Here is an 18,140-nt window from a genome sequence, read left to right on the forward strand (position 1 = left end):
ATAGGTACTTTCCGGCGGGAAAGTAACCGGCGTTTCTGTGCGCTGCTCTGGTTCACCAGAAGCGGCTTAGCCATGCTGGCCACATGACCCGGAAGCTGTATGCCGGCTCGCTCGGCCAGTAAAGTGAGATGAGTGCCGCAACCCCAGAGTCGGCCACGACTGGACCTAATGGTCAGGGGTCCCTTTACCTTTACCCAGAGGTCTCATGGCTCAGAAATACAATGCCTTTATTGAGAAGCATTTTAAAGCAGTTTAAAGTGGGGGAGGAAGGAAAAGGAGAATGTTAGCCGCTTTGAGACTCCTTCGGGTAGTGATAAAGCAGGATATCAAATCCAAACTCCTCCTCCTCTTCTTCACATTAGTATTGTAGAGTTGAAGGGGACCTGAGGTCCAACCCCTGCGATGCAGGAATCTCAACTAAAGCATCAGTGACAGATGAGCATCCAACCTCTGCTTAAAAACCTTTATGGGAGTCTGTTCCACTGTCAAACAGTACTTGCAGTCAGAAAGTTCTTCCTGATGTTTAGTTGGAATCTCCTTTCTTGTAACCTGAATCCGTTGGCTCGGGTCCTAGCCTCCAGAGGAAGAGAAAACCAGCTTGTTCCATGTGTGGTCAAGCTTGGAAGCATGATGAAGAAAGAGGAGGCTGCCCAGGAAGGGGGGAAGTATGTAGTGTTACAGTTTCCTGCCAAGGAAGTGAGATCACGGAATTCTCTCTAGGAAATTTTACGTGAAAGCTCTGTGAACCTCAGCCCCTTCATGTGCCTGTCTGGCAAAACATGAATTGTTGGTTTGAATGCAATAATGGCCCAGGGAAACTGGGCGATAATTATCCAATATGGTGGGATTCAGTGAGGGCTTTTTCAGTGGGGATCAAACTTACAAAAATCCATGCACTATGAAGACAACACCTTTAAAAACAACCCTTTATTTTTCAAAAATAAAATGACTAATCACTTCTGAAATATACTTGGAGTTGAGAGCGGATTTCATGCTCTTTATTCAGCTCATAGAGGTGAGGAGGAATGGAAGTCCCCCCACAATATCTGCTTTATATACATTATTTACACAATGGGCTGCACGTGATTGGCTAATTCTGGGATTCTCCTGTAGGCCAATCAGGTTGTGGATTCACTTCCACCTGGAGCCGGATTGGGTGGCTCCTGCGGACCAATCACACTGCTGCATTGTTCTAGGACCAATCACACTGCTGCATTTTGGATCCTATTATTCTAGGACCAAGGGACACGGGTGGCACTGTGGGTAAAAGCCTCAGCGCCTAGGGCTTGCCGATCGAAAGGTCGGCGGTTCGAATCCCCGTGGCGGGTTGTGCTCCCGTTGCTCGGTCCCAGCACCTGCCAACCTAGCAATTCGAAAGCTCCCTCGGGTGCAAGTAGATAAATAGGGACCGCTTTCTAGCGGGAAGGTAAACGGCGTTTCCGTGTGCAACTCTGGCGCGCCAGAGTAGCGATGTCACGCTGGCCACGTGACCCGGAAGTGTCTTCGGACAGCGCTGGCCCCTGGCCTCTTGAGTGAGATGGGCGCACAACCCCAGAGTCTGGCAAGACTGGCCCGTACGGGCAGGGGTACCTTTACCTTTACCTTTATTCTAGGACCAATCAGACTGCTGCATTTTGGATCCTATTATTCTAGGACCAATCAGACTGCTGCATTTTGGATCCTATTCAACTCAGTACATAACAACTTCCCTAATGCAGGGTTTGTTTTTTAAGGTAGATGGGGCCTTTATCCAAGGTGAAAGAGTACAGGTTACCCAATTATAGTCTATTGTTTCCTGCTCAGTTCTCAGGCAGCACGACCCACCCCCGTGCTAGAAAAGCATTTCAGGAGGAGATGGTAAGCAGCCTGGCTCTGAGACTTGGTTGTTGTTATTATAAGTCACGTAAGACTTACAGGGATATTTGTTTGTGCATGTTCTGTTCCTTAGTGGATGGTGTGAGCTGTTAATTTAGAGCAGAGGTTCATTGGGGATGCGAGGTTACGCTCTTAGACGGGTTGGCAGGGCAGGGATTTGGGGAAAAGAAGGCACGCCAGGCCAAAAACTAGGTGAGATGCCCTTTGTGCAATTAACACTTACAAGAATAGCTTTTTGTGAAAGTCAATAGGACCCCAGCATGGGAGAAGGCTTCCCCACCCCCTCGCACTGGGGTCCCAGTTCAGACTGGACACCTGCTATTTTGGCATTGGAAGAAGAGCTTTCATTGACACGAATGGGACCTTTCCTCCCCAACGCAAATTGGACGCAATCCTCATTGGGATTGTAGTGGCAGCAAAGGGTCCATGCCCCTCCACATCCCTTGCTGAGGTGCTGACCCAGATGGGGCCCCCGTGGGCCTGCTGTTTGCTGCAGAAAAGCTATTCATGTGGTTGTGAATTGCACAAATGATGTCTGGCCCTTTTCCTGCCATTGTGAGTAGTTTTAAGGTCTTTTCCAGAGAACCTCTTTATTGTGCATTCACCATGATTTGTTACAGAAAGTTTGTACCGTGCAGGCTCTTTATTGAGAATGCATTCTGTTTTGCTTGCAGAAGGTATGCAGCAGCCAATACAGATTATTTATCCTGATTTGTTTATGCAGGTGTTAGTATCATAGAATTGTAGAGTTGGAGGAGACCCCCAAGGCAGGAATGGCAGATAAATAATCCCTGACAGATGGTCATCCAGCCTCTGTTTAAAAACTTCCAAGGAAGGAAAGTCTATCACCTTCCCAGCTCGTCTAATCCACCACCTAAAGTTTCTCCTTTCTTGTAATTCAAATCCTTTGGTTCAGATCCTACTTCTTGTCAATTGATGGCTATCCCACACTTCCTAGTACATGTCCCCATCACTTTACAACCACAGCAGATACATATCATATTCACTGGACTGATTTCTCTTCAGACATGGGATAAATAAGCAAACACTGGCAACCTCCACAATTAATTTACATCAATATTCATCATCATCTCTACTCGCCATTTTGTTTTTTTAAAAAAGACACTTCATTTTCTGACTTCTGGCTTCAACTGGAAGGCTTGGAGTTGGCTTAAAGCACACCCACACACCGCCCTACAACTTGGGACCAAGGCATACAATGGACTTTGGCCTCCCATATGGTCTTGCTCACCCTGTAAGACAGTGGCTCTCAAAAAAAATTCTCTGGGCCACACTTTAAGAATAATAACTTGTTCGTGCCACACCATTTTTTTTCATTTACAGTGGTACCTCGGGTTACATATGCTTCAGGTTACATAAGCTTCAGGTTACAGACCAGAAATAGTGCTTCAGGTTAAGAACTTTGCTTCAGGATGAGAACAGAAATTGTGCTCCGGCGGCGCAGCAGCAGCAGGAGGCCCCATTAGCTAAAGTGGTGCTTCAGGTTAAGAACAGTTTCAGGTTAAGAACGGACCTCCGGAACGAATTAAGTACTTAACCCGAGGTACCACTGTATAAAAAATACATTGGGAAACAGCTCCTAGCAGCGCTTGATTTATGACATAGAACACACGTGCTTTATAATATGATCATGGGACATCCAGAAAGTATAAAACAATGCAGCTATATAGGAACACGAATCGTTCCCAAAATATAATTATAAATGAGCCTCTTGCATATGCACTTTAAGTATGTATGCAAAGTCAGTGAGTTTGATTGTCATTGAATTTCTCGCCATTCTTTCCTGCCACACCCTTCGGGAACCACAGCGTGTAAGATCCTTTGCTTCTCTGGGTGCCTCGGCTTTCTGGCATGAGGTGGGTGGGTGTCCCGAGATGGAGCCTTTTTTGTTGCCCCCCCTTCCCATTGCAGAACCCTCTCCCCAGGGCCATTTTTCTCTTGCCTGCCTCCAGTCTTGTAGCCGCCGGATAAAAGCAGGATTGTTCTCCAAAGCTTTTGCTTGGCCCCCTGTTCTATAAAAGTGTAGGGTGCCCTTCTGTCAAAGACTGCTAGAAAGGCTCTCACATAAAAAATAATAATAAAATACAATAATAATAAAAATATGGATACCAAACTAGATATTGAATTTAGCAATTCTGTGTTGCTTTGTTGTCAGGGCCTGTGCTTTCACTGCAACCATTTTTGCTTTCTTTTTGGGCCAGCAAATGATTCCCCCCCTCCCCTATTTTTTTCTTCTTATTCTTTGACTGTTGGCTTTATTGCCATTTCGGTATTATTTTCCTTTTGCTGTGAATTGGCTGTTTTAACCTTGTTGTCAACCTCTTTGTAAACAGAGTTGAAGGGGGGAATATAACTATTTTAGATCGACGAGAAGGACCCAGATTCCATAGTAGTAGCGCCCTTTTGGGGAGGACACAGGGGCAATCATCGCACATCCGGTTTTTTTCAGATTGCATGCAGTTATCCTTCTGTTCCTTTCAAGATAGCAGCCTCCATCACATCCACTCCTTCAATTTGGAGCTCGTACCTTCCCAAAAGAACCCTGGGAACTGTAGTTCAGTCCTCGCAGAGTTACAATTCCCAACACCCCTAGCAAATGATGGCTCCCAGGATCCTTTGGGGATGCCATGATCTTGCAAGAACATAAGAAGAGCCCTGCTGGATCAGGCCAATGGCCCATCTAGTCCAGCATCCTGTGCTCACAGTGGCCAATCAAATGCTTGTGGGAAGCCCGCAATCAGGATTCAGGACCTTCTCCCCTCCTGTTCTTTCCAGCAACTGGCTGCCACTGGAGCATGTCGGAGCTGAAGTCTTATTAGCAAAAACACCCTCTTCAGCGTCAGGCTTAATGAGCACAGCAGCTAATTCCCAGTGGTCTTCCTCCCTGGAAATCGGTTGCTGAGACTGAAAGTCCCCACCCCCTCACAGCCGTCTTCCAAGCTTCTTCCAAGCAATCAGAGACTGTGCCGGCATACAACCAACCTCTGCCTTGCCCTTTTCATGCCTCTTCTGTGTCTGGGGGGGAAGCTTGTTGCAGCAGGAGGGGGGAAACCCGTGACTTCATCAGCCTGTTTCCTCCTGTTCTCTTGCTTCAGCTGCTGCCTCTAATTCTGGACTCCTCTCTGCCACAGACTCTCCCAGCTCACTAAGCCCTGTTACCCTCCAGCTTCCGACACTTCATCTTTCCAGTCTTCTCCCTCTGACCACTCATTGTTGTCCCACCACCAGCAAGGATTGGCTCCATCACATCTCCCCTTTTAGTTGTCTCTTTGTTTTGTAGTTTCCTCCTCCTAGTGAAGACGAGGTCAACTGTGAAGTGAAATACAGGCTAGTTTTAACTGAAAAGGGTGGCATCTTGTTTTAAGTCCAGGCCTACGTGCGACTCATCGTATTCCTACACTGTGTTGAATTTGGCAGCAAGGCAAAGTGCTTCTTCTTCTTCTTTTTTTATTTTAAGGGGATGGGTATGGAAGTTGTTTTCCTGTGATGTGCCTGCGATCAATAACAATGTAATGAGTCCGTCGTAAAACAAAGTTGGAACGGGGAGAATTGGCAATGTGAAGGGATGCTCCATTCACATAAATTGAGTCAATAAATACTCCCTTTGTCATGCTGGGATCGGTTGAAGCTTTGTTTGCTGACAAACTTGCAGGTGTTGCGAAGAATAACGGCCGTGAATTATCTAGGAACTGCTCGCTAAACAGCAGGGACTGCAGTCCTGCCACCACAAGGCCTTCCAGGCACAATCTAGCAACTCTCTTAGAAGAATGCAGAGACTCCAGTGTGTGTCCATATATCTAGTTTTTACAGGGAATGTCACCATGAGATGTGTGAAGGACAGGGGTGGCTGGCTGCCACTGGGAACCAGTAGGGTGTATGGCAGGAGGCCAACACTGGGTGGAGCCAGAGCCAATGGCAAGTGCAACCACAGCTCATTCTTCTTCTTGTTGTTGTCGTTTGGTCGTGTCCGACTCTTTGTGACCATAGACCAGAGCACGCCAGGCACTCCTGTATTCCACTGCCTCCCGCAGCTTGGCCAAACTCATTTTGTCCATGGAGTTTTCTTGGCGGGGATACTGGAGTGGCTTGCCGGTTCCTGCTCCAGGTGGATCACGTTTAGTCAAAACTCTCCACTATGACTTGTCCATCTTGGGTGGCCCTGCACAGCATAGCTTCTCTGAGTTATTCAAGCCCTGTCGCCATGACAAGGCAGTGATCCATGAAGGAGACAACTCATTCTAGGCACAGCCAATTCTAGTTTTGACCCTATCCTTCTCCCTGCTGAGTTCTACAATGGGACAACACTGACAGTAAGGAGAAGGAAGGTGACATTTAGTGCCACCCCAGACTGGTTGTAAGTATGAAGCTAGGCAGTTGGGGTGGTTGAAGGCAGACCGAGATTGGTTTGGCAATGCACCCATTTACCCGAGTATTCCTACATTGTGGGGGGTTAGACTGGATTTCCCACGCAGGGGCTCTTCCAGCTCTCCAGTTGTGTGATTCTGTGACAGACCTTCACTGGTCAAGAAGGTTCTTTCAGGCCGAGACTTCCGGAGGCGGCGCGAAACAGCAATGGCGGTCCTCTTTGCGCTGTGAAGAGGGGCTCCGCGAAAAAGGGTCGTCCGCTGCGGCAAAGCGGAGACCCATTAAGAAAAACCGCAGGCAGAGCGAGCCTGCGGCCGTGCACCTTTCAGGAAATTCTAGCTTCAGCAAATGTAAGTTAATGAAATGAAAATTAAGACACAAGAATTCAGAGGTAAAATAATGAAATAACTTTATTGTGTTTAATATAAAACATATAAGAATTGAGTTATAGTAAAATTGAAAATAGGGAACATGATAAAATGGAAGTTACAATAAGTTTTGAAATAAGTTAACAAATTGCTGATGCTTTATAAGACAGAGAACGCAGGGTTCGGAGGATGTGGGGAAGTCCTATGGATTAGATGGAAAAAGAATATGGAAATTTGTTATTTCTATCCTATTTTCTTATAACCACTCTTTATTCTTTTTTCTGTATTTTGTATTTCTAAAAAGCAATAAAAAATATTTTAAAAAAAAAAAAGAAGGTTCTTTCAGGCCTGGCAAGTGTTAGTATCGGGGACAAAGCAGAAAGGGGAAAATGTATGCTAATGTGGGGTATTTTTTTGTACATGACCACCCCAATCCCCAAGTGTTATTCACATGTTGTTTTTTCTAGGGATGTGGGTGGCACTGTGGTCTAAACCACTGAGCCTAGGGCTTGCCGATCAGAAGGTCGGCGGTTTGAATCCCTGCAACGGGGTGAGCTCCCGAAGCTCGGTCCCTGCTCCTGCCAACCTAGCAGTTCGAAAGCTCATCTCGCTTTAATGGCCGAGGGAGCCGGCGTACAGCTTCCGGGTTATGTGGCCAGCATGACTAAGCCGCTTCTGGCGAACCAGGGCAGCGCACGGAAACGCCATTTACCTTCCCGCCAGAGCGGTACCTATTTATCTACTTGCACTTTGACGTGCTTTCGAACTGCTAGGTTGGCAGGAGCAGGGACCGAGCAACAGGAGCTCACACCGTCGCAGGGATTCAAACTGCCGACCTTCTGATTGGCAAGCCCTAGGCTCTGTGTTTTAACCTGGTTTACCTCTTCCTAAATCTGGCCCTGCTTAGCACCACCATGTGCAGACCCTGAGCCTGTCCTGTGCCTTTAATGGCCACCTGGAAGTGACTATCTCCCATGCTATCTCCCAGCCACAGGAAGAGATGCACTTGTTGGAATTGTTTCTTTTCATGGGTGTCTGTAGGATTTTTCCAGGGAGGAGCAAAGCGAAAAACGGAAACTGGGGAATTGGCTAATCTCTCAGAATAAGTTACAGATAGGTAGCCGTGTTGGTCTGCCATAGTCAAAACAAAATAAAAAAATTCCTTCCAGTAGCACCTTAAAGACCAACTAAGTTAGTTCTTGGTATGAGCTTTCGTGTGCATGCACACTTCTTCAGATACACTGAAACAGAAGTCACCAGACCCTTCTATATAGTGAGAAGGTGGGGAGGGGTATTACTCAGAAGGATGGTGGGAATGGGTGGTTGGCAGATAGCTGTGATGAGCCTGTTGACAACTCTTAACGACTGCAATAGGTCTTACAGGAAAAAGCAAGGGGTGAGAAGGTGAAAAATGGCTTTGTCATGTATCATGAGATAAGAATCCAATGTCTTTGTTCAGACCAGGTCTCTCCATGGTTTTAAGTTTGGTAATAAGTTGCAAATCAGCAGCTTCTCTTTCCAGTCTATTTCTGAAATTCCTTTGTAGTAAAACAGCTACTTTGAGATCTTGTATAGAATGTCCTGGGAGATTGAAGTGTTCTCCTACTGGTTTCTCTGTCTTGTGATTTCTGATGTCAGATTTATGTCCGTTTATCCTTTGGCGTAAGGTTTGGCTTGTTTGTCCAATATAGAGAGCTGAAGGACACTGTTGGCATTTGATGGCATACACAATGTTAGACGATGAGCAATTAAATAGTCCCGAGATGGTATGTGTGATGTTGTTGGGGCCAGTAATGGTGTTGTCCGGGTGTATGTGGCAGCAAAGTTGGCATCTGGGTTTATTGCAGGCTCTGGTCCGTGTTAAATCTGGTTGTAGTATTATTGTGGGTTAGGAGTTGTTTAAGATTGCGTGGCTGTCTGTAGGCAATGAAAGGTCTTCCTCCCAGAGCTTGAGAAAGAGAACTGTCATTGTCCAGGAGAGGTTGTAGATCTCTGATGATGTGTTGTACTGTTTTAACTTGGGAGCTGTATGTGATGACTAGAGGCAGCAAGACAGACCCAAAAAAGAAAATAACAGAACACCTCTAGTCATCACATACAGCTCCCAAGTTAAAACAGTACAACGCAAAACATATACCGTCATGTGATAGGCAAAAATCCCATGACTACAATCATGGAGCAGGCAGTGATGGCCACCAACCTGGATGACTTTAAGAGAGGTTCTCCCAGGTTCTGTCCTTGCACTCTGGCCAGTACCATCCCTGTTATGTACTGAAGTTCTCACCCTGGGCCAGCAGGGGGATACTGTAGATAGTTATGCAAATAAGGGATCGAAAGTGACATTCAGTGATTGGATAGTTTTAGGAAATTGTTACAGTTACGTTGTACTGGAGCTCTATATAAGCAGGCTGACTGAACCCTTCAGTTCAGTTCAGTTCTGTCCTGGCCTGTGAATAAACAAGAGCTGTTTGAAGAATCACTGTGTCGTCTGATATGTTCACTCACAACTTAACAATCCCCCTAGTTGCACACACAGCCTTCCTGCCTCAGTGTTGTCCCAACAGCTCAAGAGCCTGTTACCAAGCCACCTTTGTTAAATTGTTTGCCATTTCTTGTTTACCTGCCTAATATTGCCCTTTTTCTTCTCTTTTTCTTTTCAGGTTTTTTTCTGTTTTTTTCTGTTGGTTTTTTTTTTACTTTTAGGAGTAAAGGCCAGTACAAAGAAGTATCAGGATGAAAAGATGGCCGACTTCTTGTTGCCACTGGGTTCTAACAGCTTCCACCGCTTCACGCCCGAATCCCTGGCTGCGATCGAGAAGCGGATCGCGGAGAAGATCGCAAGGAGCGCCAAGCAGGAATACAGGGAACAGTTGGGCGACGAGGAGATTCTGCGGCCTCAGTTTGACTTGCAGGCCTGCAAGAAGTTGCCCGACATCTATGGCTCTCCTCCGTCGGAGCTCATTGGGGAACCTTTGGAGGATATTGACCCTTTCTACAGCGATCACAAGGTCATTCCCACCCGCTCTGCGCTTGTTGTTAAAGATGGCGGAGGGGGAGAGCGAGAGCGGGAGGTAGTGGGGAAGGCGTGGATTTCCCCTCTTCTCCCTCCCTGCCCCACCTCTTTCCCCAATGGAAATAATTCCTCCTTCATTTAAGGATGCAAGAATTAGGAGTTTGAAACTCCCAGAGTTTAATTTTTGGAAAACGGATGACCGGGTTGAGGGTGGAGCTGTGGGCATCCGCAGAATATATATATTATTTTTTTTGGGGGGGGGGGAGGCAAAAGTAAAACACAGAGCAGTCTAATGTCTCACCAGCAAAAAATGAGAAGGATAGTGCCTGTATATTTTGTCTCATCTATCCGGTTCCACAAATGCTTCAAATTCACTATCTTCTTTTTAAGTGAAATCTGCAAATCTGGTGACTGGGAAGGGGAGGGGTAGAGTGGCATTAATACTAAAAACCATGCCAGAATCCTGCCTCCTCTGAACTAGGGGCATGTGAATGTAGCATTTCACTTAATCGATCATATTACTGGAGAAGGGCAATGCATTTAGTTAACGTGCTATTAAAAACTGGGTGAGAGTAGAGATTCCAGAGATTTTTCTAGGCATTTTTTTCTAGGCATGCAGACGTAGCAATGATGGAAGAAGGCTTAACTTGCTGGATTTCTACTTGCAACTCTGCTTTTAAATTTGGAGGAGCCCTGCAGGGAGTAGTGGGGAGTGTTGGCAATGCTACTGAAGCATGTATGCCAAAATATACAGAATGGTGCATTTAGGGGTTTGCGGAATTGTCCGTCCAGTTCCTAATGCATGGAAGGTAGGCTACAGCAAATCAGTTTTTTCCCCTACTCCTGGAGTGGAAATAGACCATTGCAGTTGAGAATGAGTGTCCCAAACAAGTGGTAGGTTTAAAAATATGGTGCATATAAAGGTAAAGGTACCCCTGCCCGTACGGGCCAGTCTTGACAGACTCTAGGGTTGTGCGCTCATCTCACTCTAGAGGCCGGGAGCCAGCGCTGTCCACAGACACTTCCGGGTCACGTGGCCAGCGTGACAAGCTGCATCTGGCGAGCCAGCGCAGCACACGGAACGCCATTTACCTTCCCGCTAGTAAGCGGTCCCTATTTATCTACTTGCACTCGGAGGTGCTTTCGAACTGCTAGGTTGGCAGGCGCTGGGACCGAGCAGCGGGAGCGCACCCCACCGCGGGGATTCGAACCGCCGACCTTTCGATCGGCAAGTCCTAGGCGCTGAGGCTTTAACCCACAGCGCCACCCGCGTCCCATTATGGTGCAAATAGGACTGTGCAAATAGGTGTTACACAATGGAGGCAATTTCATAGAAGATGGTGAGCCTGCCCTTTTTGAAAAGAAATCCATGTAGAGTCTGCTATTTTACATGTGGAACACCGCATGATATTTTGCACTCTGTAGCAATGGGTAGACTTGACCTTGCTCTACATATGTGTTGTTAAAGTGGCAATGAGGCACAGATATTTTTGTACATGCATGCTCCCCCTGGCTATTATGCATTGTACTCCAAGAAGAGCAGCCTGGACTATTGAGCTTAATTCTTTTGCCTGGGCAACAATGCCTTTATCTCTTCGTTTTCAAAGAATGGTGGTGTGATCGTTTGGCATGTATTTTATGAGTAGGAAATACAATAGCCTTTGGTTTCTGGAGGGTCCTATCACGTGAGCGTATAATGCAGACCCTAAATGTTCTTTCACTCTCTCTTTTGTTTTCCAGACATTTATAGTACTGAACAAAGGGAAGACAATCTTTCGATTTAGTGCCACTCCTGCCTTGTATATACTTACTCCTTTTCATCGAATCAGAAGAGCAGCAATTAAAATTTTGGTACATTCATATCCTTTTGATTGGGTTGTCTCCATCAGACCTCTGCATGGTGGAAAAATACATGACATGTGATTGCATTCTGAGCATGTCGCTCCTATTCATCGATATATACGTGAGGGTTGGAACCAACTGAAATTAGGATTTAGAGATCTGTATTTGTGGGGAGCAGGGTAGTAATATACATCACAGGAAAATGAAGCAAAATCTGCAAATCTTGAACCAGCCTTCCCCAAATGGATGTCATCATACCTGACCATTAGTCATGTTGGCTGGGACTGATAGGAACTGTAACCTAAAATATTCTGAAGGCACCACCTGGGGGAACACAGTGTCAAATGCTGTGTGTGCTCTTGCACCAATATATTTCTATATAAATCCTGCATCAAAACAAGCTGAATTATACATGATACAAATTGAACACCTTTGCATACTTTCTCAGACTTTGCATAATTCATTCTGGTTTTCCTTGGTTTTGTGGCTATGCAGGAAAAAAAGGAAAATCACAGCACTGTGAATGTTGTTCAACCGCTCCTCTGATGCTTGGGATACCTGAAGTCATTGTCTTAAACTTGCACTCACGAGGGATAGAAACCCGTTTGTTTTGTTTATTAAAAACAACACTTAAGATTTTTATTTTTTATTGGAAAGCTGAATTCTGTGGCCATTTCTCCTTGTTTATTTGCCAGCATGGAGTGCTGGAACTCGTGGCGGCCAGAGGCTTCATCCTGGAGGCTCAGGTGTCCTATTCCCAAGATATCATACTCATTGTTTACCACTGAAGATGGCATACGGTGGCAAAGAGAAAACTCTCTGTGCATGCTCAGGGGGCACCTCCTGCTGTTATTTCAGAGAGCTGTAAAACTGGAACACGTTCTGGGGGCTCCTTCCTCCTGCCCTGTTTGGATTATCTGTTTGCCCTGCTGTCATTCTTCCCTCCTCTGGCTCCCCTTTTCTGGCTACCTTGGCTCCCCTCGACCTGCTAGTGATCCCCTCTGTCAGCCTCCTCCCCGTCTCTCTGCATGAAGTTCACTTAAAGATCCGATGGAAGGCTTTCAGGCCTCCAAGCAGGTGGCTTTTCTGATGAGGCCAAAGCTTTTCAGAGTCACTTTATTTTACCTTCAGCTGCGCTCCTTCCAATTAGAGGAATGTCAAACCTTGCTGGGCTTAGAGGGCCATCTGCAAGGAGCGTCCCGTGGCGAAGATGGCAAAACAGAGGATGCTTTCTCAAAGAGGGTGTGGGGGGAAGGATCTGTTACGGGAACCTCTCCGCCCAGCAAGACATTTGACTTCTATCCAACACTCTTTTTATTTATCCAACGCCCCCACCCGGTTTAATATTAAGGCATCCAGGCTTCTTGCTGTAGCCCATCGGAGAAGAAAGCTATCGGTTCTTGCTGCTCTGCTCAGTGCCCATTCTGTGGGTGGCCAAGACTCATATTGCAGATGCCAGTTTAGCAGAGGGTCAGGGGTGGGCACCAGGAGAAGTGGGGCTTGGACTCTGACCTGGAAAAGGGAATTGGCAATCTGGGGGAGCCTGAAACAGCCAGAGGATGTGAGTCAGAGGCAGGAGGAGGTGCAAAATCAAGGGCTTCCATACCTCCTCCTCCCTCCTGCACGACCTCTCTTGCTTCCCTGTCTCCCAGGGCCATAGCTGTCAACCGTCCCTTATTTGGTGGGAAAGTCCCTTATCCCAGCGCCGTGTCCCGCTGCTGTCCCTTATTGATGATGTCCCTTAAATTTCCGGGTTTCAAAGGAAGCAGCTCCTCTCCCTCCCTCCCTGCCGGCGGAGGAGGGAGGCTCCAACTGTGTTGCTTGGCTGTGTTGCTCACCCAATAAGGAGTCTAAGAACGACTGGGGGGTGGAGCTTGCATGCCTTGTGCCGATCAAATCGGCCGCGTTGCCTGGGGACTCGCCTTTGCTCAGCGCTTCCCAGTGGAGAGGTGACGGTGGTTTTCCTTGCTGCGTCCCCTTTGCCGGGTTGCTGAGCTGTAAGAACCACTGCTTGAGGATTCGTTTGGCTGCTGGTTGACTAAAATCCCTTATTTTGGCTGCTGATCCCTTATTTTCGAGGCTGCTGGTCCCTTATTTTCAAATCTGTAAGTTGACAGCTATGCCCAGGGCCAGAAGAGTATTGGAGATGGCGGAACGGAAGCCCATTACATGCATATGCAGTTTTCGCCTGCTTGCACGCAGCTCAGGTGGGGTCAAGGACAGAGCCTCTTTTCTGCAGCAACTGCCTTATCAGGTTAACACCTAGGAGTAGCTGAGAGAGGCAGGACTGAAGGACATGCCTTTTCCCAAATGCACTTTTTTTTATTATTATTATTATTTATTGAATGTATATACCACCCTATACCTGGAGGTCTCAGGGTGGTTCACAGAACAAAAATACTTTAGGATATCTCCTGGACTTGTTCACATTTAGTAGGATTTTTCCCCAAGTCCATTTTAAACAGGAGGCCCTGTCTACAGCTGCATGGCACATCATGAGATTGTTTTGTCAATTTTTCCGAGTTCCACAAGACTTTTTAACAGGCAGCAAAAACAGGGCTGCTGCTCAAGAACTGTGTTCCCCTGTGGGGAAGTGACAACAAGGAATTAATTCCTCGTTCTGGACATTCCTTTGCCTGACAGTGCCGTGACAAGGTGAAGCAAGAAGTCCAAAAGGGTTGGTTGCACCTGGCTTTGGCTTGCCTGACTCTGCCAAGAAATGCCGAGAGATTGAACCTGAGACCTTCTGGGGAACCGGGTTCGCATCTCTGCTCCTCCACATGCAGCTGCTGGGTGACCTTGGGTCAGTCACACTTCTCTGAAGTCTCTCAGCCCCACTCACCTCACAGAGTGTTTGTTGTGGGGGAGGAAGGGAAGGGAGAACATTATGAGACTCCTTAGGGTAGTGTTAAAGCGAGGTTTCAAATCCAAAAACTCTCTCTTCTGCACATATGGCAAATTCTCCACTATGGACCTTCACCTAGAATCAAAGAAGCAAGCCTTGGTCGTGTTTCACCAGTGCCAATGTCGAACACAATGACAAATGCCTCTTGTCCAATGATCTTCTACAAGAAAGAGGCTTTTCTGACCTTGCTGTGGCACTGGGCATCCAGCTGTGCTGCATCTGTTTCTTTTCTGTGAGCAGAATGCACAAGAAGGGACTGTATGGTCACTCCCCCCCCCCACAAACTTGTCCCTCCAATGAAAATTAAACCCTGTAGAACCAGAGACATCAAGAGGGCCTGTGGTACTTTTCCGTGCCAGGAGAGCACAGTGCCTTGGAATGTGGCGGCCTCTTCTTCATTGCAGGTTGGTTGGCTATCTGTCCGGAGTTCTTTAGTTCCGATTCCTGCCATTGCAGTGGGTCAGGCTGGATGACCCCCGGGTCCCTTTCGACCTGGTGCTTCTATGATTCTGTGACATTGGGCGCAGGAAGTCAAACCTGGGGGGATAACTTGTGGTTTTTCCTCTTGGAGAGCCGAAGCTGCGATTTTTATTTGGCGTTTTTGAAGTTGCTCTGCACTGCTGGGGCCGAGGGTCAGATTTCTTGCTTCCAACCATATTCATTGGCCACAAGACAAATACACCTCATGACATTTCCTGGGAGTCCTTGGGGCTGCTGCTTTTTTGCTCTGCGGATGCTGTCAGTGCAATCAGGCTCAGAATGTAAGGCAAGGCAAATGTCATTCTTTATCCACATTTGACGGCCCGGCATTTTCAGTCTCTTCTATTTCCTAAGTACATTTTGGAGTGAATGCACTGTTTTGATTTTTGATTTTTTTAAAATAAAAAAAGTAAGTGTGGGTGGTTTTTTATAGCAAGGATCGAATGTAGTTGCTCTGTTCAGCTTGAAAGCTCAGACACTTTCGGGGGCATATATTTATCCAAGAGAAGCTTAGCTACCTAGTCTGCCTCTGCAGCCTAACCGTAATATATATGCACAGATCTGTATGCGAAAGCACAGGGTTGATGGCTCTAATTCAACAAAGTGCTTGCATTATGGGCTGCTTTAAACAGATTATTAAAATGCATGTCACTCATGACTCAGCAAAGCATGCTTTCCGCTTCCACTGCCTTTGATGCTCTAGCAAAAGATGGAGCGCATGCAGGATAAATGTGTATTTAATGAGTCTGCCTTATATTTCAAGAGATACAAGGGGGAATTCTGGGGCCCTGGGCTGGGTGGCGTGTCATGTAAAACAAACTGAAGAGCTGTAGTAAGTCAGACTGAACCTGCAACCTGTTGAACCTTCTTAACCCAACATTTATTTATTTTTTATGTACACAAATGGTTTGGGGGGCATTTTACTGCCCCAAACCAAATTCTGGTGCTTCTCAGGGTAGTAAAATATCTCAAAACAAATCAGTGTGTGCTTAGGTCTTGCATTCCTGGATCAATATTTGTTTTAAGAACTCCATGGCATATTTTTTCCTAAATTCATAGTATAGCCTGGGACAAAAATGCGCTCCAATGACAAACATCAGTAGACTTATCGGTCTCAGTCTCAGTCTGGATTAAAACTCTGTTTTGCGCTTATTTCTGCTGCCTGGATCAGGTTTCATTGAATGACTTATTTATACCCAATGTGATTTCTTGAGATACTTTATGTCCTGGGTTTTAAGATATTTTATGTCCTGGGTTTTGTTGTGGTTTACAGAAAGAAATTGTAAGTGGTATAACTGACATTTGGGGACATTTTTGGCTACCACTCAGGTGAGTGTCCTGAAAGGGCCACGTGGTAATTGTAAATTCTTCCCAAAAGTGCACCTGAAAAATGTTGCACTATTACTCTTATTCTACACCAGGCATCCCCAGACTCGGCCCTCCAGATGTTTTGGGACTACAACTCCCATCATCCCTAGCTAACAGGACCAGTGGTCAGGGATGATGGGAATTGTAGTCCCAAAACATCTGGAGGGCCGAGTCTGGGGATGCCTTTTCAACACCAATGTTTTTACTGTTTAGCAGAATAAATTATGCTAATCATAGAGAGCAGCAAGGAGCTATGTTTTAGCTTCAGCCTGTCTGGCTAATGGAAATCCTTTTCAAGTCAAATGTACCCCCCTTTCTGCAAATGCTGCTGTCTAAAGTGGTTTACAACAGATATAAACAGAGTAGCTGTTGCCGCTCTTGATTCAGAAGCTCCTCTGAGTTCTCAAATATTACTAGACATTGCTTGCACACTTTCTGGCTGGTATTCACAATCATAAGGACTAGAAACCCACTTTTTAAAAAGAAATTGGGATTTTAGAAAGCTGAACTAGTCCCCCCAAGACCATTCCCATATTGTACACTTCCATCTGTGCCCAGATTTGGGCTTGATTATTCCCCTGCCCTCTTTGGAGACCGCTTCTGAAGTTTTTCAGAGTTTGAATTTTGTTTGGGGATAAGTATTTTGAAACTAAAGCTTGGCATCTGTGTTATTCTAGACAATCCACTCTGGAATAGGCCTAGTGGTTAGTTTGGCATTGGAAAGAAGAGATTCCACGCAGCTGCCACTTTCTGGAGTGAATGTTTGCCCGAAGGTGCTCTATCTCAGAAAGTGTTGCTCCCTTAATGCCAGAGGTTGGCTGAAAGCTGATGGCTGACATGCATTTAGGGCAGGCAGATGCAACAGAGGACAGGGTCCCTCCGCCTTTCGTGGCTGTGCTGAAGGGTGGAGCAGCTACAAAATTGCGTAACAGAAAGTTAAAACCCTGCTTCTGCCCTCACCCTTTGGCAGCCCACTATCCCAGAACTTCAGCCCTCCATACCCTCCATTTCTCTTCACATGGGGATAATACCTTGCAAAGTTCTCCTGGACACCACAGCACGCACGCGCACTTATTGTAGCAGTGCCGTTGTGCAAGAGGGGGAATTTCAGAGATTGCAGCTCTTTTCTCTTTGTATGCCAGGCCTTGCAATGGGCGTGGCTTGGCAAGAGGGGGTGTGGCCAGGGGAGGGGCCTAGCGAGAGTCCCAAGGGCTGGACAGAGAGGCCTGGAAGGTCACCTTTATCCCCTGGGCTTAAGGTTCTCCTACCCTGTATTTAGAACAGGGGTCAGCAAACTTTTTCAGCAGGGGGCCGGTCCAGTGTCCCTCAGACCTTGTGGGGGGCCAGACTATATTTTTTGGGGGGGGGAATGAACGAATTCCCATGCTCCACAAATAACCCAGAGATGCATTTTAAATAAAAGCACACATTCTACTCATGTAAAAACACGCTGATTCCTGGACCATCCGTGGACTGGATTTAGAAGGCGATTGGGCTGGATCCGGCCCCTGGGATGGCCTTAGTTTGCCTACCCATGATTTAGAGGCACAGAAGCCCCAGGCTCTGTGCGCAGCAGGGTTCAGACATGCTATTTGCAGACATGGATCCTGGTTGGGACAGTGTCCTGCATAACCCCAGCCAGAACTAATTTCCTAATGGTGGCCCATATTTTGGAATGAGCCACTCTACACCATCCTTCCCCAACCTGGTGCCCTCCAGTTGTTTTGTCCTGCAACTCCCAACCATCGTGATGGCTCTCAACTTTTAAGACATCTCCCCCCCCCCCATTCCTGTTTCTACTTGTGGGGAAATAATAATAATAATAATAATAATAATAATAATAATAATAATAATAAATTTATTATTATTATTATAGTCAGAATATTATTATAATTGGCTTACC

At 46.4% G+C, this 18,140-nt stretch overlaps 2 protein-coding genes across 9 annotated transcripts in view; both read left to right on the top strand.

Moving 5' to 3' along the window:
* LOC310827694 (uncharacterized protein) overlaps nt 1–18,140 on the top strand; it is a 940,809-nt gene that overhangs the window by 527,519 nt on the left and 395,150 nt on the right. The gene's annotated exons all lie outside the window — the stretch shown is intronic.
* Nucleotides 1–18,140, top strand: part of LOC310827663 (sodium channel protein type 5 subunit alpha-like) — a 307,589-nt gene that overhangs the window by 77,647 nt on the left and 211,802 nt on the right. For 7 of the 8 annotated variants that reach the window (XM_083703902.1, XM_083703904.1, XM_083703905.1 and 4 more), the window contains exons 1-2: nt 9,306–9,637; nt 11,383–11,500. In XM_083703902.1, coding sequence (XP_083560028.1) covers nt 9,371–9,637; nt 11,383–11,500 — 385 coding nt within the window. In that variant the 5' untranslated portion in view covers nt 9,306–9,370. Of the gene's footprint in view, nt 1–9,289; nt 9,638–11,382; nt 11,502–18,140 lie in introns of those variants that run through there. The other variant, XM_083703903.1, reaches the window with a different exon arrangement.

The sequence above is a fragment of the Podarcis gaigeae genome, assembly GCF_964106915.1.
Source record: "Podarcis gaigeae genome assembly, chromosome: 12".
NCBI classification, from domain to species: domain Eukaryota; kingdom Metazoa; phylum Chordata; class Lepidosauria; order Squamata; family Lacertidae; genus Podarcis; species Podarcis gaigeae.